Below are 23,507 nucleotides of genomic sequence, written 5' to 3' on the forward strand. Positions count from 1 at the left end.
CATAAAAAGGAATTTTATGAAAACAATTAAATAGATGAAATTTTATATGCATTTATAATACTTGTTAGCAAAAATCTTTTCTAAAAAACAATTAATTATTTTATTAGTTTTTATTATTTTATCAATTTTTTAATTAAGTCTTTATAGTTTAAAAACTTATATTAGATAAAAATTTATAATTAGATACTTATTAGTTGTTATTTTTTTTAAAAAATAAAATAATTTTAAAATATTTACTTTTAGAATATTCTATAATTCATACTACTTTAAAAAAAAGTTTGTATTTCTTAACAAAAAATAGTTATTAGAAAAGACCTAAATGAAATTTTAATTTAGTTAGAAATTTAATTATAAATTTTTAAAATGTAGAGATCAAATTTAAAATTTAATAAAATTATAAAAACTAATAAAATAATTAAATCTAAAATTTATATTTAACTATGTTAAAAATATAGAGAGAAGAACAATATAATCATAAATTAAATTTTTATTATTTTGAATTAATATATTTTTTATATATAGTTGTAATTTTTCTGATACATGTATTTATATAATTCCAGTTTTAATAAGGGGTTAATATATCAACAAATATATAAATAAACTATTCCACCTTTATGAGAAATTTTTTTAAATAAATAAAATAAATATTTTAATTACGAATATATATTAATTTGAGAGTATTTACATATTTTCATTAAGTGACTTATCTTGTTTATAGTGTAAACGAGATAAGTTTGGTCATATCTCGTTTATAATTTACATTGTAAACGAGATAAGACACGAACACGTGGCAACCTATCACGTTTACAAACGTAATATGTGAGAAATAGCTGTTTAGTCATATTTCGTTTACACTATAAATGATATATGACTAAACTTATCTCGTTTACAGTGTAAACGAGATACGTGGGAGTAAAAAACATTTACACAATAAACGAGATAGAATAGAACAAAAATCAACACCTTATAAAAGGATCAAAAAACCGTTGCTATTCCTCAGAATCTCTCCATTCTTCTTTTTCTTCCGTTTTTCTTCAAAAAGCTTAGCAAAAATGTCTAGTGGCAGTGGTTTCTTTGTTGTGATGGCATATCTTTACTGTCAGATGAAAAATAGTGACAACGGGGTTATATTTGAGCGTGAGAGTTCTGCGCTATTCCGAACTCGAAGAGCAAATTCGTTGTCCTAGTTAAAGAGTATGGTATTGACGCACGTCGGCGGTGGTGAGAGAAAAGAGGTTGGTAGAGTTAGGTATAGGATGCTAGCACCGATGCGGAATAGTGTATTTCAGTTTCGTCTATTCTGGCTCGATGGCAATGAGCATGTGCGCCTAATGTTTAATGTGCACGGCAGAATTATGGTTGAACAAGTGATGGATCTTTCTGCGAAGGCTCGTGATGTTGGTGGTGGTGCTACTGGCGGCTCAAATGTTGTTCCGGATGACCCTCCGCTCGCACCATGACCATTATACTGTGCTAGTCCAGTGCAGGAGACGAATATTGAGGATGAAGAATCCGACAAAGAGTACGTTACCGATATCTGCGGAAGTGGTTCCTCTGACGATGACGATGACGACGAGTCATACCTGAGACTCCTGTTGGTGGATCAGTTTGATACCTTTTGCCTGCTCCGCGTCCAATTCCAGAGTTATCATTTGTATCCAGCCACTATTATACATTAGATTTGGATGCGATACATGAGGAAAATCTGTATTCGAATATGGGGGCCGACGATTACAATAGCGATAGTGGTGTGGAGTTTTGGGTTGGTCACAGATTCAAGAGCAGAGAGGCAGTGCTGCACAGTGTGAAGAATTACAACATTCAGAGAAGTATCAAATATCGAGTAGTCGAGTTGGATCGGTTAAAGTACCACGTACGTTGTCGGAAATTTACGAAAGGTTGTCCTTGGAGTCTCCGTGTCGCCCTCTGACAGAATCTGGGATATCGGTGAGTGTTATTGTATTTTAATTTGTTGTTCTTATTTTGGTTATATTTTAATTCGACTATATTTAAAATGGTTAGGGAGGTGCTTAACTTTGGCAGACCACACGTGTGTCTGGCCCCACCATGTCATAGGATCACCGACAGCTGGACAGCGACCTCATATGCAGAATCATTCTGCCACTCATAGAGTCCAGTACATCAGTGACCATTCTTATTCTACAGAGTACAGTGAGATAGAGCTATCACTTCAAGCCATCGTGCAGAAAGGTTTAATTTGGATGGAAAAATAAAAGGCAGTTGCGTAGATATATGGTGATTGGGAGGAGTCGTACAACAAAGTTCACGGTTGCTCCAAACATTGCAGACTTGTCTCCCTGACATCGTATGTGACATCAGTGCGGTGCCATATTATGATGGCCACTTGATAGTGCGCGACTGCGGTCTATTCAACAAGGTGTTCTAGTCATACCTTCCTTGCATTGAAGCTTTCAAGCATTGTAAGTCGTTCGTCTCTGTAGAATTGCACAGGATGGTAACAGTAACATCCTCCATGTGGTATTTGTCATTGTTGAGTCTGAGAGTACGAAATCATGGTCCTTCTTCCTTACCAATCTGAGACGCCATGTGACACCCCAAGAAGGGCTAGTGATTATATCTGATAAATCCCAAGCAATCAAGGCTACACTTAGAGCTGATGACAACCTCTAGAAGCCTCCTATCACGTTCCATGCGTATTGTGTCAGGCACATGGCTGTGAACTTCTTGTCTCGTTTCAAGTCAGTCGAGGGAAAGCAGTATCTCAGTAATGCTGCATACAGTCCTAGCAATGCTACATGGATGCTCTGAGGATGTTATCGCGTGAGATGGCTGACTGGGCTGGTAGATTTAGTAAGAAAATATGGTTACAACATTATGATGGTGGACGTCGATTTGGACACATGACAACTAACCTATCAAAGTGCATCAACGATATCTACCCATTTCAGCTATTGTTAGATACACATACAAGAGATTGCAATAGTTGTTCGTCTGGAAGGGTAGGGAGGCTCAGGTTCAAATGGTAGCAGGTAGTTGGTATTCATAGTGTTTGGGGGGGGGGGGAGTCGTCTGCATCCTCAGGTATGTTGCCGACATCCTCCTGCGAGGCATATTTGTCTCCTCCTCGGACTCAACATCCAACCTCTCCCTGCGATGTCTGGCGCGTTCTCGTTGAGGCACTGTAGCTCCTCCAGGGTCCCTCCCACCCTTCTCCCTCTGGGCAGGTCTCCGAATGTTTGGTCGCACCTCCTTGGCATGCCTACGATGATCAGGTACATATCATGGAAGGTGGAGGACATCCCTGGACAGACTAGGTGTGGGCTGCACGTCGTTAGGAAAGGTCAAAAGTCTGGGGTCATCAAGCACATCCTCTTTGGACAGATGTCTGACTCGGCAGGTCTGCTGGTACCAAACCCAGTACTCCTGCGTCGGCTTGTCGTTGGCAGTAGGCTAAATGGAAATCATGTGGCCTTCCTCAAATTGGGCTCTGAAACCGTCATACCACTCCTGAAGGTGAGTAGGCCACCACACATCCTCTCCCCGTTCAGTAGTGGTTAGAAACTTGTCAACATTAACCGGATTGGCAAGAACTGGCTACTCACCTCCGAACTACCGTTTCACCCGATGGCTTGGTGAAACTCCAGAATATTGAAGCATACTAGGAGGACAACAGACAACCAAATCCCCCACTCCCTGCTGGACCTCACCCAGTCCAAAGTAATGTCATGCAGTCTGGGGTCGGCATATAGCGTCCACCAAAACTGCATAATCAAGTTTCATAGGCTCATCAGAAGCATTTTATACGATAATCATACTCGAACATTTTATATTCAAGTAAGTAAAAGATAAGGGTATACCTCATCCAAATGCAGCCGATCTAGCGCCGTACGCTAATGGAGGACTCTCTATGCATGGTGGTCCTTAGTCTACTGCGTCATCATGATCAACCTGTTAACATACGCAGTAATCAAATTGTGTCGATCCGTGCAAGTAAAACTCGAATTGAATAAATAGAAATTGACAAGAACATTAAACGATAACAATTACCTTACTGCTAGGGAAAAGGTCAGAATCTACCTCTCCGATGGTCACCATTGTGGAATCCTGTGGTATATCTACGAGACTAGCAGCGGTGTACATCCGGATATGTCCGTGGTGCCATAATGAGCTGCATTGCACAAGGAGTGGTACGTCCATATAAGCACAGCAGACCCCCACAACAGACCGCTGCACCTCCTGAAGTCAGCAAACAGTGGTAACTATCTGATATGCACCTGATTGTTGGACTTATCGGTCATCCGGTAACCACCGATCAGCAGCATAATGTAACACCTAGTGTACTGTCGGAGGGTGGCTGGATTCATGGTACTCGGAGGCATGTGGCGGACTCTGTCTCGAAGTCATGTCATCTTGATGCTAAACGACTCCTTCCTCTGGGCATCCTGTTGTGAACCGTGTGGGGGTCTGGCACCCAAGAGCTCCTCGCTCCACGTACTTCCATGTCGGTTGCTAGTACCAAGTCTGAAAGTCACGCAAGCACTCACTCACTAGCTCTCCGTGTGTGCGTAACCCGAGGTAGTACGCATCATCCTGCAGGGTGATGGTGCACTTACCCCATGACAGGTGGAAAATGTGGGTCTCCGGACGCCAGCACTTCACGAATGCAGTGATCAGAGATTTGTCAAACACAAAGTTCCTGAGCTGCACCGTGTCGCCGACCCCAGCCTCTCTCAGGTAAGGGACAATGCCATCCGGGGTTGCAAGTGTGTGACTAACTCGCCTAGGTAGTAGCAGGCGAAACCTCTGTTTAAAAGAAAAACTTTTATAAAGATTCGATTCCAAACTAAGTTCTCCTGCATGTCCAAATCTATTCTAACAAATCTAAAATGTAACTCAAATAAAAATCACAACATAATAAACATGATACAAAACTAATACTTAAAAATCTTCTCCGAATTTAAAGAAAATATTAACTAACAAAAATATTTAATTTACTAATCAAATCAAAGTATTACTTATCTAACTTTCACTATGATAAGTAAATTATACACCTAATTCATATTTCTAACTTGTCAACTAACTTAAACTATGTTACTTCAATATCATCCAGTCTATAAAAGTTCTCTAAATAAAATCGCATATACTTATTAATTTAAACAATAAAGATAACACTAATCTCAAAGTCGACAGCTTTCGCAATGTGCCAACTAGCGTTGAGGCGGTTGATGTCAGGGTCCCCTGCGTCCGTGCATCCTTGCATGCAATAACGTCCGAAGAACTAATAAATATCAAGAAAACGGTACAAAAAAGAGAAAAATGAGAGAAATGTAGGAGAAATGTGGGGTCAGAGGTACTGTGAATGGCTTTCATATAGTCACTCTCTGGATTTATCTCATTTACAGTGTAAACAAGATAAATTTAATCATATCTCATTTACACTGTAAAAGAGATAAGACTCGTATCATATCACGTTTATAAATGTGATATGTTACCACGTGTTTATGTCTTATTTCATTTACAGTATAAACGAGATATAACCAAACTTATTTTGTTTACACTTTAAACGAAATAAGTCACTTAATAAAAATTTGTAAATATTTTTAAATTAACGTATATTTATAATTAAAATATTTATTTAAAAAAAACCCCTTTATGAGTATCGATTAGACGATTATCATCAATCCATGGATAAAGAAAGAATAGTTTGTCACAGTTCCATGAAAGTTATGTAGTCATTTGGTTTTTATGCAAAGTTCATGAAACTACTTTCAAATGTTTCTATTTTTATTTAAACAGCGACCTTACAGTATTGGATAACTTTGAAAATTGATATCATCCATTTAAGCATTTGCATGGTGTGACATGTAGCATCATCAATCAATCAATCGTCAAGAAAAGTAAAATTCATATGTTAATTAAGAGTAAAAAGAATTTTAGGTATTGAAAAATGCTAGTAAACGAAGATTTAATACCAATTTGTAGGGTTATTACTTATTAGATGGAAAAATTTATCATGTTACAGTTACATATGAATTAGTTTAATCGCAAAAATGAACATATTTTTAGAGTAGCTACCTCCATTATTATATATCAAAATCAAAATATCTAAAGACTAGACCGGAAAAAAATTTAAAAACAATATAAAAAATAAAAAGCAGACCCATTATTAAATAGTGGACCAAGGTCAACCGGGATTCCAGCCCAGTGGATTTCTATTCTCATTGGCAACTTTCTTTTTTAAATTTCCTCCTTGAAAGAGAAATTGTCTTTTTAATTTATTTATTTAATTTTATGATGATAAACCTTAGGTTTTTTCGCTTCATATTATTATATATATTCAAGAAAGGTAAGTTATTCTATTATACATTTATACTCTTTTCTTAGATCATATACTAATGTCTAAATGATAGAATGAATAAATAAAGAAAAAAATGTTAGAAACTTACACAAAACGAATAAAACATTAAGGATAAAAGGGAGGGATAATATTGATTTTATTTTTTAATTTTGACTGAAATACATAAATAGAACAAAGATGAAACTACACAAAAGATTTAAAATGTAAATATGATGAAAAACATGTTAAAAGATAAGTTAAAGACTAATTCTAAATATTGCAAACAAAAAATAGGTTTTTGTCCAATGTGGTAATGAGTAATGACAAGATCAAGTGGTGGTGATAGTGACAATAATGAAAATGAGTCAACTATACAGATTTTTTAACTGTTAAAAAAAAAGGTTTTTTCTTAACTTCTTTTAAAAGAATTTTTTAATTTATAAACATAATTTTGGTTCACACTTTCAATAAATGATATAGAAGTATTTTTTTAATAATCAATTTATTAAATTTTTTTAAATTTATTTTTAAAACTACATATTGCTAACTTAAAATAAAAATAAATTTTTCTTCATCGCATGAAATTAAAATATATTAAAAAAACTACACCAAACACACTTAAAATTCTATAGAAAGTTTTTTTTTTCTATAAAAGCCAATCCGAATGCAAATTTAAGACAATTACATTTAATTGTTTAAATGATATAAGACAATTTCGTGGGGTTTCCACTCAAACTAGAGGTTAAACCAAAACAAAAAATTTAATGCTGATTAAATAACTAAAAAAGGTTGCAATGCATTAAATAAATATCAAATATATTTTTTGTCCTAAATGTGTACTCTAACTAAAACGAAAAGAAAAAGAAGCCTTAATAAGGTTGATAAAGTAAAAGAGAAATAACAATTACAAGATTTTTAATATTACATTGTTGATCCTGTTACATACTTGATACTTTTAAAATAAAAATAAAATTTTCTTCATTGCATGAAATAAAAATATATTAAAAAACTACACCAAACACACTTAAAATTCTATAGAAAGTTTTTCCCCTATAAAACCCAATCCGAATGCAAATTTAAGACAATTACATTTAGGGTGTGTTTGGAAAATCCGTTAGAAGGGAAGAAGTACGTTTAAATTTCTTGAAAGCTTCAACTTTTGGTTTGACAAATTTTTTTTTTTATGAACGCAGAAGTGATTTTGCTGCCAAAACCACGTTTACAAGAAGCAACTATTTGTAGCTTCTGCGTTTTCTTAATTAGCTTTTAGCCATATATACTAATAATTTATTTACTTTTTACCAACTTTATCCTTTATATATGTTATTGTATTATTTATAAAATTCTTGTTATTTCTATTTATATGAGTTCTATTTTTTATTATTCATTATTTTTATTTTTTTCAACTATTTGTTTGACATTATACACTTTTATAATTGTGATTTTTGTGTATTATGTTTGTTATTATCTTTTTATAATATAATTTATTAATTCTATTAGGTAAAGTAAATTAAACAAAAAATTAACTGTAAATAATAATAATAGTAAAAAATTATAACATACTTAAAAACAAGTACCAAAAATACTAAAAATATAATATATAAAAAGATCATCAAGAACTTTTAGATTTGTTTTGATCACTATAAAGTAAATATTTAATTTTTTTATTATTTTCAGTATCCTCTTTTATAATTGTAATTCTCATATACTATGTTTTAGTATAATTTTTTATAATATAGATTATGATTCCATTAACAAAGATAAATTAAATAAAAAATTAATCATAGATAATAATAAAATCATAAACGTTGAATTCTAAATTAATATTAAGAATAAGATTATTGAGAATACTAGAATAAGAGTACGATGTAAAAAATACTAAAGTAACATTTAATACTTAGAAAATATAACATATTTGATTAAATATTCTTATATATATATATATAATTTATATTTTTTATTTTTATTTAAAATATATTTTATCTATTTTTATATGTTATTTTTCTTTTAGTAAATAAATATTAATTTTATTATAAAATTAACTAATAAGATGTATTTAAATATGTAAATTAAAATAATAGAATAATATAAAAAAATTTAAATTGATGTCCATTTTAGTAATTTTTTATCTAAAAGTGATTTTGAATGGTATAAGCCAAACAACATTTATTTTACTATAATCCATTTTAATACCAAAATTACCAAATATAAATCACTTTAACACAAACTTACTTTTGATCAAAATCAAGTTTGCAAAATCAATTTTATGCAAACGGATAATCCAAACACACTTAATTGTTTAAATGATATAAGACAATTTCGTGGGGTTTCCACTCAAACTAGAGGTTAAACCAAAACAAAAAACTTAATGTTGGTTAAATAACTAAAAAAGGTTTCAATGCATTAAATAAATATCAAATATATTTTTTGTCCTAAATGTGTATTCCGACAAAAACGAAAAGAAAAAGAAGCCATAATAAGGTTGATAAAGTAAAAGAGAAATAATAATTACAAGATTTTTAATATTACATTGTTGATCTTGTTACATACTTCTATTCTTAGAGCAACATGTAACAAGTTCCCTCTCTTGATTAAATTAAAGTAACAAGAAAAGCAGTATTAATGTGCGTAGCCAAAGTCAATTTCAGCTTGTTTTAACACTGCATTTACACTGTTGTAGAATTCAGGTTCCTTTTCCTTTATATCATCCAATGTTCTAGATTCATGCTCATCAACCTGAATTAACAAAGAATTGTATTATCTTACAATGGAAACTTAACTAAAATAAATTAAAATTTTATAGTAGTGGAGCATAACAAGGACAAACGAATTATATTCATTCCAATACCAATGAATCTGAGAGTAAGGGAATTATTCTCATTCAATTACCATATCAAAGTTACATGTTGCTTATTTTTATTAGTTGTTAAGGTATTGAGTTGTCTTGATTAAAAGGAGAGTTAGGAAAACTTATGATTACACAGGTAACTGTCATCAATGATTTTACAGGCAAAAACAAAAGTAGAAAATATGCTGACTGAAAAAAAAAACATTTAAAAAAAAATAATTAAAGAATTATCTGGTTATGGATGTTTCTTTTTATGCCTTTTGTTAGTCTTGTGTCATTAGTTATCGATATACATAAAATAAATAGAATTCTCGAGACAAAAAGCTTTTGTCTAAAATAATGGAGAAGCTAGATTACCTCTTTGAATTTCAAAAGAATTAAATTTGATATAGAAGCCGGCTTTTCGCAATCCCACCTAAACAAAAGAAATGCATAGAAGAACCAAGTGAGAAATTTTTCAATGAGAGAAAGAAAGATTATGTTGACATATTATAATCAATGTCATTTAATTCATTAGAGAAAGCAAAAGAGCAACATCAGAGGAAAACACATTTCAGTAAAACTCTCTTTAGTCCTAAGTGCCAGTTTTTGTGAACCTCTCTAGTTTTGTGAAACTTCTACTACTGAACTAAGCACAGGGCAACAAAAGCCAGTTTCAAATTATTATTAACAAATAAATAAATTTTGAAGAGCTTGAGGGGCGCACCAATATACATTGGAACAATCAAATGTTAAATTTAAATGGTCGAATGTAACCAAGAAATAGCTTGATAATGAGAACTAAGTAAATGATAATGGAGACAAAAAAGCTAACTGTATACCTTACAAGCATTAATTCATTAACTGATCGCCACATTCCTCGTCCAACTTCTTTCACAAGCTGGTCTCTAGCACTTCTTCCATGCCATAATTCTTTTACAATATACATCACTTCTTCAACATCTACCTGTAGAAGAGAAATAAACACAATAAGTAGAAGAAAATATGCTCTTTCAATATTTCATATATATGTCAAAATATCGCAGAAAACTTCATAATAAAATTTTTCTTACAGGCATGCCTTTGTATGGTCCTTTAAATTATGATGTGGGAAACCACAGAAAATAGAGAAGATAAAGGAAGAATTGGGATATTGGTGAATAAAGCAAGGCCACAACCCAAAATTCTCCCAAGACTAACATCAGTGCGAAATCAAGCATTGAAAAAGAAGAAAACAGCATAGGAAATGCAGAAAATGAAAGAAACAAGTTTCTGAGCATTAGAGTCTCAGGCTCTTGAAAAGTTAAGATATCACAGTTTATGGATAAGGAAGTTGAAATGAAACAAAAGGTTAAAGGGGTAGAGTTTTACCTGTACTTGCTGTGATGTTCCATATACTAACTCCTCATGCTCAATAAGGCGTTGATGGAGAGTATGGTAATGATCGATATCAAAATTGACTATCGGTTCTGTTTGAACTTGAAATCCTGCTAATTCTGTCACAACATAGGATGCCATAACTTGTCCAAATATTGCAGGGATTGTGCCTAACACCGGTATGATACGGACCCTGAAGCCTGGTACTATCTGACAAGAGGAGCAACAAATTAGAATGGATATGGCCAATGCCAATAAATATTGTGACAATCAATGAGAAGTAGCTACAAAACAATGAATCTTTATGAATATGATAACTAAAAAGTAAAATATTCTATATGTTAAAAATACATAGTTTATTGCAAAGTCACATCAGGCATCTTTCTACAGCAAGCATACAAAGAAGCCACCGAGATGAGCTGATGTTGATCTAAATATGATAACCATGAAAGAATGTTTATTAACCATGCTATTAAAGAATCACAAGTTGGACAGTGGCAGAATCTACTAGTGACTAAAACTGATTAAATAAATAACCTCACCTGGTAGTCTGAAGGATTTTCCTCTTCACCATTTGGACCCTTGAATGGAAGCAACTTAGCTTTGGGTTTTTCTAAAGAAAATACAACAGGGATGCCACCTTCAATGCCATGATCTTTCCTCAAACGGTGTCACACCTATATAAAATTTCCATGAGTGAGTTGTATAACTTGTGCTAATAATAATAATAATAATAATAATAATAATAATAATAATAATAATTAATTACAGTATACCTGTTTTTTTACCCCAAAAGAAAAACAAAAAGGAATTACAAACAAAGAAAATCAAGACTAACAGACAAATGAAATCTGTTTTGGACAATTGACATCTAGCTGGAATTGATGGACATAAAAATCATATTTGTCAATCTTTAAGCACACAAGTGCACCTTTTCATAAGCAATGTACATATATTTTTCATAATCGTAAGTAGTAACTAGCATATGGAATGGAAGGGCAATAATTAGTTTATTTTTATGATAATTGAGATTTTAGGGTGTAATCTACTAGACAGAGTGAAAAATAATGTTCAATTGTAACAAAAATTAACATATATAAGTCCATATTCTGAATTTCTAGGAAAAACATTGAAAAGAAACATAAATGGGAACATTACAGATCGAGACAATGGATCATTAGTTGACTCTCTTAAATCAGCAATGCGTATTCTAGTTGGATCGGCTCTAGCACCAGCCCCAGTGGCAGATAACACCTTCAGGCCCCTCCGTACACAAGCAGCAAGAAGTGCCACCTATTACACTTGAACAAATTAGGCAACTGAAAGGTAAAATTCAAAACCAAGATATCTTAAAAGGAAAGATTTCCAATGATAACAGCTTAGGCAAAATACATAATTTTTTGTATCAACAAAAATACAGATACAAATGACTGAGCAAGTGAAATTAATAAATACATCTCAAATTTTATTAACTTTTGCAGCTTAGAATCTAAAAGAGTTGCAACATAAGTAACAGGAAACTGATGACTAAGAACCTCGAGCAGTATAGCAAACCAGGCCTCGTATCTAGGGTCTGTGCGGTATGTACATATATGGGAAAGAAATAATAAGAGGCAGTATGAACCTACATCAATAAAATTTAACAGGGAGTAATCTTTAGGAGATACCTTAGTATCAATGTTATCAATACAATCCAAGACAAAGTCAGGGTGGCCTGACAAAATTTCTTCTTCGGTAGATGAATCATATAGCAGTACTTTTGCATCTACTTGGCACTCAGGAAAGATAGATGAGAAATGCTCCTTAAGGCACTGCGCTTTTGGGATGCCAACATCTGCTCTTGTTGCAACAGCGTGTCGATTTAATGATGAAAGAGAAACCTTCTCATTAATAAATAAATAAGTATAAATATTGTATGGAAAATCTATGAAGTTCTAAAACCAGGCAAACTTTTAACATTGATTGCATAACCACTTTATCTTCTTATTACTTTGTTTTAAACCAAACCCTGCTTATTAATATTGCAACGATAATAGCATTCACAATGTAACACATTTGGAATCTTGCTGCTAGTTACAGATGTCAAAATCTTCAATGATTCATATTTAGGAGTTCCATTTTTAAATTGTGATAACCATTGGGAATTTGAGAGAATTTTGGACAAGAATAGGTAGGTTAAGACATGATAGTACAGTACAGCAGTACCAATCAGACCAAGAAAGAAGGAATCACAAAATGTAGAGAACACAACTCAGACATAACAATCAAACATGGGCAAGCGGAGAATCAATCACAGAAAATACCTGATCAAAGTCCACAAGAAGAAGCTTGCCGACCCCTGATCTCAAGAGCATAGATGCAGCATGACTGCCAACCCCTCCAAGACCAATGACCACAACATATGATGCACTCACTTTCTGCTGAGACTCAGAGCCAAAAAACTGAATGTTCCTAATAACAGAACGAAATTCCACCCCAGATAAAAAACTGATTAGTTGAAATTGAAGAAAATGAATTGCCCTTATACATCCAATTAATGAAAGGTTTATATGAAAAATAAATCATACAAAAATGGTTTTAAACATAGTGGGTAATGTGCTGGTGGTAGTTCTCGCAAGAAAACTTTGCAAAAGTTCCAACAACCAAATACATTAACCAATTATATATGCATTAACCAATGATCCCTAAAGTTAAAAGTTTATTTTTGCCTTGTCTTCTCATTCCCTAAACATGCCACAAATGTATGCATTAACCAATGATCCCTAAGCTAAAAGTTCATTCTTCTAAATTGTATTAAGGTGATAACATTTCATTGACTATACAATCTAGTGATGCGCCATTTAAATTGTAGACATTCATAATATACAGGGAGGATATTTCATGCCCCATTCATTCTAGAATTAACAGCCAAGCGCCCAAGACATTCACACTATTATACTTAGCTGTAAGAAAGGATGAAGACCAAGTATATTGATGGACAAGTGCTAATGTGTCTCAAACTAAAGTCTTAAAAAAAGTGCATCATGCATGTCTTACCAATTAATTATTCAGCAAAGAAAGAAATAAAGCAATTGGCAATAACATGAAATACCTAGTTAGATGTTCAGAAACAATCTCATCCTTCAGAAGATCTTCATTAACTGCCTTATCATTCTTCTTTCCAGCAATAGTGCAAGTCTCAAGACCTGCATGAGGCACAAAGTCCAGATGGATAGCATGTTAAAATTATGATAATTAAACTAGGATTTAGGCAGAAACTTGTCAGGTATCAAAAGTTGTTTATCAGTGATAACATATTTACGGTTAATATATCTATTTTGATCGCACTGCAAAAGGTAAGGGTAGAATGTGATTGCATCTTGTATAACAAGTAGTTAAAACCCTGTCCGTTCAATCCTCCAATCACCTCAAGAACTAACTCGTAATAGAAATAGCCGAATATAGCACACTATATTTAAGAAGTGATCTTATGCAATGATGTTATGCATGCAGGTTATTGTTCTTTCTTCGTTTGGTAACCATGTAGTGGCAGCATAAACATCACACTATACAGGTAAGGGAACACATTAGAAGGGTTCAATATATCACATATTCCAGTATTCCAATTCACCCCATAACACTACATCCCAGCTTGCTCTTCAGCATTGAAAAGTGGTGACTATGTATGGCTTCAACTTGCTTTACTTGCCGATATCAGGGAGCATATGATTGTAACTAAATAACTTCTTTTGTAGCTTTTGTAAACAGCATTACATGCATTCACTTCACATGTTTAGTTCAAAACCACTTACCATTTAACTCGGTAACATTCTTATTATACTGCCGCACCACTTTTCTGAAAACATAAAAATATACATTCAGATTTCAGCAGCGTTCAAATAATGTTCAAGCCGCCCAAAAAAATACATGAATACAAAATTAGTGACTCTCAACAGTATTAGTTGATCAAACTAAACCCAGAAGCTAATCTAACGCAAACCTTTAAAGTGAATCAACCACTTCACTTGGTTGGGTTATTAAGACAAACAGGTTATATGCAAGAGATAATTGAGTCAATAAAGGTGCAAACATTTATCATTGAAGAAGAAGAAAGAAAGAAAGAAAGAACTCACTTATGGTTTTGAAGGAGCCTAAGAAAGAAGATGGTAGATACAGAGCCAAAAAGAGCACCGGTTCCAACCAATGCTAAGTATTTACCTTTCTCCATTTTTCTCTTTCTTTCTCAAACGCAGACACGATTATGAAACACGAAAAACTTAAAAAAGCACCATTTTTTTTAGGAACAAATTCTTTTGCTGGGGAACACCGTGCGCCGTCGTGCTAATCGGAGGTTTTCTGGTTGTGTTGGTTTTGAAGACCGAATTAGACAGTTCGTAATTAGTTGTATCTTTGGGGGGTAAAAGCGGGTTTTTGATATTTGGGTCGGTGTGTAAGCCCAGCATGCTTAAGGCCCTAAAAAATAAAAATGTCTTAAATCTTTACAAACTTTTTCCAAGGTTATGTACCAACAACAAAAGAATTTTTTTGTTTTATTTTTCATAGTATTTTCAACTGGACAAGTTAAAAATTAATACGTCCTGAATTTAAGTTTGATTTATAAATTTATTGTCAGTTAATGAATTGCTGTATAAAAAAATAGAATTTAAATTTGTTGACACTTAATTAAAGAAATTTGTGAGCTGATTACTAATTGAAAACAAAAATATTCTAAAGGTAGGTAAAATAAATAAAACCCAAACAAAAAATCTCTATATTATACCAAAAACGAAATATTTGGCGAAAAAATAAAATTGAAAATGAGTTATCCAAACACCACTTACAAAGGCTTAAAGTTATATTTAGCACAAAAAAAAGGGGCTTAAAGCCATTGATCAATGTTTTCCAGAAATACGACAAAAAAAAGTGTTTTCCAATAATAGAATTTATTGAATTCAGCTAATATATGATTTTAATTATTAATTGAACAAATTTTATAAAAGACATACAAAAGTTATCAATATATTTGCCAATAAAAAATTAATTTTATATATTATTAATATAAAATAATTTTACACATATATTCTTATCACATAATCAATGTTAATAAAAATAGTTATTTTTTATATTGATGGTGAGAATAATTATACGATTGTTTAAAATATTATTAAAATTAAATCACTAAAGTAATAATAACTTTTTAAAAAAATAAAAAATTCTATTATTTTCAATAAAAACTAATATTTTAAAAATTGAATTGGTGATCGATCTAACCGTGAACCAAAAACAAATACAGTTCGGTTTAACGATAGAAACTTTCTAAATTAAACCGTATTTAAACTATTGGACCGGCCGATTCGCGGCCGGTCGGACCGAATTGAAATTCGGCCGGTTCTGAGAAAACGTTGTCGTTTGATGTTTTTGACTTTAGGGATCCAAAATACCTCTTCTCCCTGGCTCAGTCATCCATTTTCCCTCGAGCCCATTCCTCAGACTCTCTCCTCTCCCAACTCTCTACCCTAGGTTACAATCTCGCCCACCGCTACAAGGAGAACCTCAGCGCCGCCGTCCGTTGCGCTCAGGGGCCACCGTTTCCTCCACTGCTGTGCCTTGTTCCCCCAGCCCCTTCGCCGGTCTCCTTCCTTCAGAAAGCAGAACTGCCCTCGACCACCGCCGCAAGGAGTGGGCCACAGCCGCTGCCCGTCGCACTCAGGGGCTTCTCTTTTCGTCCTTTCGGCGTTCTCCAAGTTCCAAGCTCTGCGTTTGTCTGGAAGCCACGTTGTTCTGCTTCAAACTCTGCGACTAACCCGCGCCCTCCGCCTAGCCGTCGAACTGCTCTCTTTTGTCGCCGACGTGAGTTCCCTAAACCTGCCACCAGACGATACACTCACACAACACCAATACTCTGCTTCAAACTCTGCAACTTCTGATTTCCATTACAATAAGTAACTATTTGATTTGGTAGTGGTTTGGATTTTTTCATAGACTGAATTAAAGTTACAATAGTTATGTTCTCTTCTCTATCACATTGATATTAAGCTTTGAATTCTCTTATTTCGTTTTAATTTTACCGTAGTCAACATGTTTGATGAAATGCTTTAACCATATTTCTGGTTGGTTTTATAATTTCTAGCTCTTAGAAACTTAGTAAATTGATTGCATGTGAAATTAGAATAATTGGATCTTAGTAATTAGGAAATTTTAGCTGCACAAATAGCATTTTTGTAGAAAACATATTAGCATGATGATTCCACTTGCATTAATGTTCTTCTGGTAAATTTTTACTGTTATTGTGAACTTGTTAATTTGCTAATTGTTCTTGTGTTGTTGTTCTGTTGTTCTTCTGTTACTTTTATTTTTTTTTTGTTTTTGTTGTGATTTTCTGTTCTTGATTTAAGCTGTGATTGAAGGTTCTTTGGTTTGGGTATTCTTCACTTTCTTGTAAGCTTAGCTTTTAATTCTTTGAGCATACACGGATCAAATCATTGTTTTCAGCAATGGTGGTTTTTGGATTTTTTTTTGGGTTGCTTTGTTTTAAATGTTCCTATTGTTAATTTTCCGAATGCCCAGTCAGTACTTGGTTGACTGGTTTTTCTCACTGATTGTATTTGATGATAAATTTTAAATTGATAACTCTATTACTGCTTTATTGTCTGTTTTTGTAGTTAAATTTTATTAAGGTTTCTTGAATTTGCACTGCCTATGTTACTGATTCACTGTTCCTTCATTGCTTTTTTTTTTGTTGTTAATCATTGTGATGAGCTTTGTTAAAATTGGGTTGAAAACTGTTAATCTTTCTTCATTTTTCACTGTTCTAACTTCTGTTCTTATTAAAAAATTTGCAATTGGCGATCTTTTGATTTATTATATGCTTCATGTTTTCATTGTTTTGTTCTTATGAAGGAAAAATTTGCAATTAGTGATTGTTTGATTCATGTTTTGATTGTTCAGTTATATAAAAAAAATTCTGTTTTCATTGTTTTGTTCATTGTTTGGTTGCACTGTCCCTGTTCTTGATCTCCGCTGACTTGCTACCCCTCCTCCATGTTGGATTTGTTTTGTTTCAGGCTTTGTTGTGTTTTTGTTTCAGCCTCTGTTGTGTGTTTGTTTCAGGCTCTATTGTGTGTTTATTGTGCAACACTATCATTTTTTGTTTTACTTTTTGACTTAGATACATTAAGACAATATTCTCTATCTTTAACTTGTGCATTGTAATTCAATCCAGCTATTTTTAATGGAAGTATAATTATGTTAATTGTCAACAAATTTGCAGCAAGTCATTGCATATTTTAATGATTAATTACATTTAGTTGGTGATATTTTATTTTAGGGTTTTAAATTTCAAAGATATTTAGGATGTTTATTTATAATTTATTTATTATTTTATTATGGAACAGTTTTTCCGGTTGAACCACGGTTAGACCGGTTGGACCAATGAACCAGTGACTAGAGCAGTTTGATAACCGGTCTGGTTTTCAGAACCTTGGTAAAAACATATCAACCTGCCTGATCGACCGAATCCATTCCCCCAAAACCACTCTGCGCGTCCACCATTCACGGCGCCACTGTCGCTGCCACATGCCTGGCCGTCGACGCTGTTGTTAGTCACCGGCAGCGAGTATCTTCTGTTTCGTGAGTTTCTTTGTGCATTTATCTGTTATTGCCTCTCTTGCTGCATCACATGAAAAACTCTATTTGTGGGTTTAAGGTGTCGTTGTCGTATTTGTGAATTGATGCATAAGATGAAAATATGAAGAATCTTAGTTGTATTGCTTTGTTATATATGAAACAAAGAAAAAAAGCTCTGTTTCCACTGCAATATTGAGGGGGAAAATAGAGCGTTCCCAATTGGAAAATCAATTTTGCAGTGCAAAGGGAGGAATGTTAAATTCAAAAGATTGTAATGAAAGAACTAATGAGAAGGGTGAAAGAAAGAAGCATTATTGTTATTAGAGAGAGCTGAACTTGGATTTCGTGAAAATGTTGACACTGAGATAAGATAAATGGAGGGGAAGATTAGTTTGTAACTTTTTAAAACTTTATTGCTGGTTTTGAAAGGGTTTTCATTATATAAACCTACATGAAAGTTGGGTATGAAATTCAAAATTCTTATATGAGCAAGCATCTGAAATGGAGATTGATAACTAGCTTTATTTTTCAAAAGAGTTGGATCACATCCTAATAACAGATTATTCTAAAATTTCTGAGCCAGTATGACATTTGTTCCATGACCCCTCTAATACGTGACATCGTTGAATTGACATTATTTAATTGTTTCTAGTCTCCTTAAAGAATAGGATCATTAATCATGGATGCACAAGCTAAGAAAAAGGCAGATTTTCGTGCTAAATTGGCCCAGAAGAAAGAAAAGCGTATAGATTCTCCCCTTGTAAGGTTTGTTCACTTAAATTTTCTCTTTTATCGCTCACTAACATCAGCTGTCTTGATTGCTATGCACATTATGCGTCTTAGGGTTGTTTAGCTTGTTACACAAAATGCTGCTATTGTTACAGACTCGACGCTATGAATGGATTCATTTATTCTTTTAGAAAAATGTTGACACTATAATCCTTAGACACCTTATGCTCATGAATTGAGTTCTAGCCATTTTGTTGATTTATTTAATTTTCTGTTTATTGTAAATGCTGGCAGCTATGTTTCTGTTTGCAACTATGTGGAAAGACACACATACACTCCGATTATGACTTGCTTATCTTGTTATAGCTACTCGTGTAGTCATGTACTTTGTTTTGTGCTTGTCAAGATATTCCTCTTTCTTGAGCTCACCAGAAAAGATTATTTATATCTTTCCTGTTTATTGTTGCTATTGATTTTGTTATTATTTTTTACTGGTTTGTCTTTATGTGCGCATGCATATAGGTATAATGAATTCAATCAACCTGTTTGTCGGGTTTGTGATCTTGTTCTGAAGTCTGAATCTATATGGGATGCACACCAAATCTCCCGTAAGCATCGCGAGGTGATTATATTTATGATTTGTGGCATTTATTTTTGGGGGGTGGTGTGTTAGTATGGTTTTGGTTCCCTTTCTGCTTGTTTTGCAGCCTCCCCTGCTTCCCAACATGTGCTTAGTGCAATGGTTTTGACAGTGTGGTTAATACCTGCAGGCGATTGATAATCTTAAAGCTAATGCAGCTGGATTAACTCAGCAAAACAATGCAAAGCCTGCTGTTGGTAACAGATTTCCCAAAGCCAAACCTGAACAACCTTCCGAACCACTATCCAAAAAGCCTGAACCTTCACAAGAAGTACCTAAAGCCCAGTCGTCGTCTGTGCTTCCACCAAATTTTTTTGATGACAGTGCAAGGAAAACCGGTAAGTATTGGTTTAGAAAAGTAACATTGTACGTGTATATACTATAATTAATCAGGTTGCACTTTCAAAACGTAGAGACTTGCACATATGTTGTTTATTGACATTTAACCTGAGGATATTCATTGGGAATTTATAATGCTTTGCTTAAAGTGAAATGAGAACTACCTTTCGTCATTACAAATCCCCTTTGTAAGTATAAATCTCTACCAATTGAAGTGGAGGTTTTCTTCAAACAACAAGGGGCTGGGTCAACTGCTCAAATGAGTAACCGCGGAACCCCCTTTAACACCCCTTTCCCCTTTTTCCCCTTTTTTCAAAGTTGGATTTCTAAGTTCTTTATTGAACTCATTTATTTGCAATCATGGTTAAAATGTAAAAAAGATTGGGGTTGACTACCAATCTTTTCAAAATACAGAAAAAGCTTCTCATAGAAACTACCGATCATTTGTTAACTATTACAACTATTCCAACTATTTAATCAATTACTTCTTGGAAATGCTAAAAGTATTACTCAATTTTTTTATATGATACCGGGATTGATATTAAGAATCAGAAACCCATAAATTTGAATAGCAAAAATAAGAGTTGCTTTTGGATTATTACATATATATTTTAGTGGTATAAGGTCTAATCCCTTATTTGGACTAAGGTGGTTGCTAGAGTTAATAATAGTAATATGTCATAACTTATGTAGCCACTAAAGTTTGTCCTAACGTGCATGCTATATGTGGTGCTTGTTTAATATTGGTCCCTCGTTGGTTTTTACGTTGTTTCACTTTTGTTTACTGATGGAATCGCTGCTCTATATCCTTGAACCAACTTTTGGATTACCACTAATTAGTGGTTTTCATAGAAAGCAGACAGATAATTTTTATGTCATGTTCAATCCACGCTACTACTTGCTACATTTGGCTAGGGCATGCACTCTAATTTTTGAAGATTGTACTTTAGCGCAGCAACTAATACTCAATGAACAATGAACAAATGTTATTCTTCATAAACTTATACTGAATATGTCTATGGTTCTTTATCATATCTTTAGATATGTTACTACCACACCTTTGTTGCAAACTAATGTTAGCCTCTGTTTCATGGATATCTTGTCTTCCAGAAAAGAAATCTGATTCAGGAAGAAATGTGGGAGTTTCTGCTCAAAGTCAGGTGTCAAAGTTGGAGGAAAGAGGTCATTTTCGTGGTCATGATGCTGCGCCGTCAAAGGTTAGTCAAGCAACAACAGAGACTAGGCAGACCTCAGCCAAAACTTCTGATGCAGAGGACAGCCAAACAAAAGGATCTCTGCCTGAAGGCTTTTTTGACAATAAGGATGCGGATTTACGGGCACGTGGCATTAAGCCTGTGAAGCCAGATGTCAAGTAGGTTCTCACTTCCCACGACATGTTGATTTGCACATTTACTACTGCTTCATTTTGTAGTCGGGAGTTTTGTTGCATGGAAGTCAAAAGATAGGAGAAATATTTGGAATGTTGTGTGATAATAAGTGCCCAAATAGAGTAAGAAGAATCCACATTAGTTTTTTATCGGATTTTGTCAATCACACTTCAATTTTCAAATACTCCAAAAAGGGAACAGAAACAAGAATAACTCAGCATTAGATGATTGTAGATTGACCTTGTTTGTTCTTTGCATAATCACATCTAATACTGTTGTTATAGCCATGTCCGCTAATGACCTCTCTTGATTTCTTATTAGACTTTATAATCAGATCAATAAAGTTATAATGGCTGAGTCCATGTTATTGCATGGTACTTAGATTGTTTGTACATAACTGAGAACCTCCATGTTAATTAATTAGTTCTGTGAAAACTTATGTTGTTTTAAATTGCGTTGAAGATTTTCAAATTTGGTTAAGTGGATCAGACGTAGAATGATTGATTTTTTATATTCTCCCCCCCCCCCCCCCCCGGTTTGGATTAAATTCTCTATTAGGGATGAGTACAAGGAGTTTGAGAAGCTGATTCAAGAGGACTTGAAGGAGGTGGATGACCGATTGGAAGAAGAAGAGGTGAGGATCGTGATTTTCTTTTTGCTATATAAACACCCTATATATAGCTAGGAACATACCTTTTATTGTTAATAGACAAAAAATCCTTAAATTTTTTATTCGGTAGATCATACGATATTATGGACTATTAAGAGTTTTGTATTAAGCCGTATGACGTAACAACTTTTAAGATATGTATGCACTACAAACATGAGATATGATCTAATGTTTGTTTTTCTCCAGATTGATGCTGCTGAAATGATAGAAGAAGCTGAATCCGTTGAACAAAAGTATGTTTATCTGCATTATACTTAAAAGTCTTTGACTTCTTTGGTTTGTTTTGTTCTGTTCTTCTACCTATACTCAAACTACTTAACCACCCCTCAACAGGATCTTCAGGGAGAGAGTGGAAATGTTGAAGAAAAAGAGACTGGAGCTGAAAGCAGCAAAGTCAGCAAAGCGAGGTAAAACTTGTGAGGGTGAAACCAAGGAGGAGTCAAGGCATGAAGAAGAGTCATCCAGTGATGATGAAAGTGGTGAGAATTTTGCTGTGGACTGGAGAGCACAACACTTGTGAATGCTAATTGATAACTAACACTTGATATTTGTTTAATTCTATATACTATGTACATTAACACCACAGTTTGTATGTAGAACAATTTACTCAACAGTCAACATCCACTTGTTTTAAGATGAGCCATTTCGGTTTCCCTGAAATTTGTTTACTCACATGCTGTTTCTTTTCGTAATATTTGATTTGGTGCTGCATGGGACTGAGAGTTAGATATATTCGTCGGTTTTGATGCGAATTATTACCTGGGATGTTCTCATTCCTAGAGGAGGTCCCTAAAAGGATAAGTGAAAAATAAAAGTTAAATCAATATTAGATTCTCTTTTCTTGTTGTGATGGATCAACAGTAGAGTCTTTTTTTTCTTTGGACTTAGATCAACATTAGAGTCTATGTCTCTCATCATTTACTTTTGGGCTTTTGGTCTTCTATTTGGAAGCCTATTGAAGCCCATTTTTCTGTAATCGGGTCCAGCCAGGTGTGTTCGTTCTTTTCGGGCCTAAGAAAACGCAGACCCACATACTGATACATTTAATTGAAGGTTAAGATGAGTGTGCAGCTGAGGTCTAGCTTAATTGGTAAAACCATATACTTCTTAATATGTTGCACTCGAATTCAAAATAATACCTATTTCCTCCATTCTCAAATTATATTTGGCATGAAGCAATTTGTGTGTATTGTTTGACATTAAAAAAGTGATAATTTTCTTAATTAACAAGTGGCTTAACACAATAATCGTAATAAACTTCTGAATTTTATTTCTTAAGCATTTATAATTACAAATAAATGTTCAACAAAAAATACTCAGTAAATATTTAATGAAAAAAAAAAGTAAAAGCAACAAACAACTATATATATATGGAGAACCCAAAGTTGCAGTTGCTCATCATGGATAATAATAGTAATACAAAAATGTTACATACACAAAAAATCAATTATTATGTATTTGTGTATAATAATAAGTGGTAAACATGGCTAATTTAAAAGGGATCTATATACCAATAAAAAGTGGTAAGAAAATTATTGTACATACTTTTTGGTAGATAAATATTGAATAGATGCCAATAAACCTATCCTTTTCTAACAGTGAAGATGTATCAC

At 33.5% G+C, this 23,507-nt stretch overlaps 2 protein-coding genes across 3 annotated transcripts; one reads left to right on the forward strand and one right to left on the reverse strand.

Annotated features, from left to right (window-relative positions):
• Positions 1-8,780: 8,780 nt before the first annotated feature.
• LOC112702559 (tRNA threonylcarbamoyladenosine dehydratase-like) lies at positions 8,781-14,896 on the reverse strand. The gene is made up of 11 exons (XM_072199183.1): positions 14,636-14,896; positions 14,315-14,358; positions 13,615-13,708; positions 12,827-12,974; positions 12,191-12,403; positions 11,682-11,816; positions 11,066-11,200; positions 10,518-10,733; positions 9,989-10,113; positions 9,525-9,582; positions 8,781-9,055 (listed from the first exon to the last, which is right to left on the reverse strand). The coding sequence occupies exons 1-7, from the start codon at positions 14,728-14,730 to the stop codon at positions 11,195-11,197; spliced, it is 735 nt and encodes a 244-aa protein (XP_072055284.1). The 5' UTR covers positions 14,731-14,896; the 3' UTR covers positions 8,781-9,055; positions 9,525-9,582; positions 9,989-10,113; positions 10,518-10,733; positions 11,066-11,194.
• A 1,047-nt stretch (positions 14,897-15,943) lies between these two features.
• On the forward strand, positions 15,944-22,554 carry LOC112702560 (protein ABA AND ROS SENSITIVE 1). Of its 2 annotated transcripts, none has more exons than XM_025753650.3 (9): positions 15,944-16,444; positions 17,897-18,131; positions 18,781-18,893; positions 19,380-19,479; positions 19,628-19,835; positions 20,947-21,208; positions 21,783-21,858; positions 22,081-22,127; positions 22,228-22,554. In XM_025753650.3, exons 3-9 carry the CDS (start codon positions 18,808-18,810, stop codon positions 22,412-22,414), a joined length of 966 nt encoding a protein of 321 aa, XP_025609435.1. In that variant the 5' UTR covers positions 15,944-16,444; positions 17,897-18,131; positions 18,781-18,807; the 3' UTR covers positions 22,415-22,554. The 2 variants fall into 2 exon arrangements, with proteins under 2 accessions (XP_025609435.1, XP_025609434.1); XM_025753649.3 differs by having other exon boundaries at positions 15,948-16,352.
• Positions 22,555-23,507: the final 953 nt, after the last annotated feature.

Source organism: Arachis hypogaea, chromosome 7 (genome assembly GCF_003086295.3).
Source record: "Arachis hypogaea cultivar Tifrunner chromosome 7, arahy.Tifrunner.gnm2.J5K5, whole genome shotgun sequence".
NCBI lineage: Eukaryota > Viridiplantae > Streptophyta > Magnoliopsida > Fabales > Fabaceae > Arachis > Arachis hypogaea.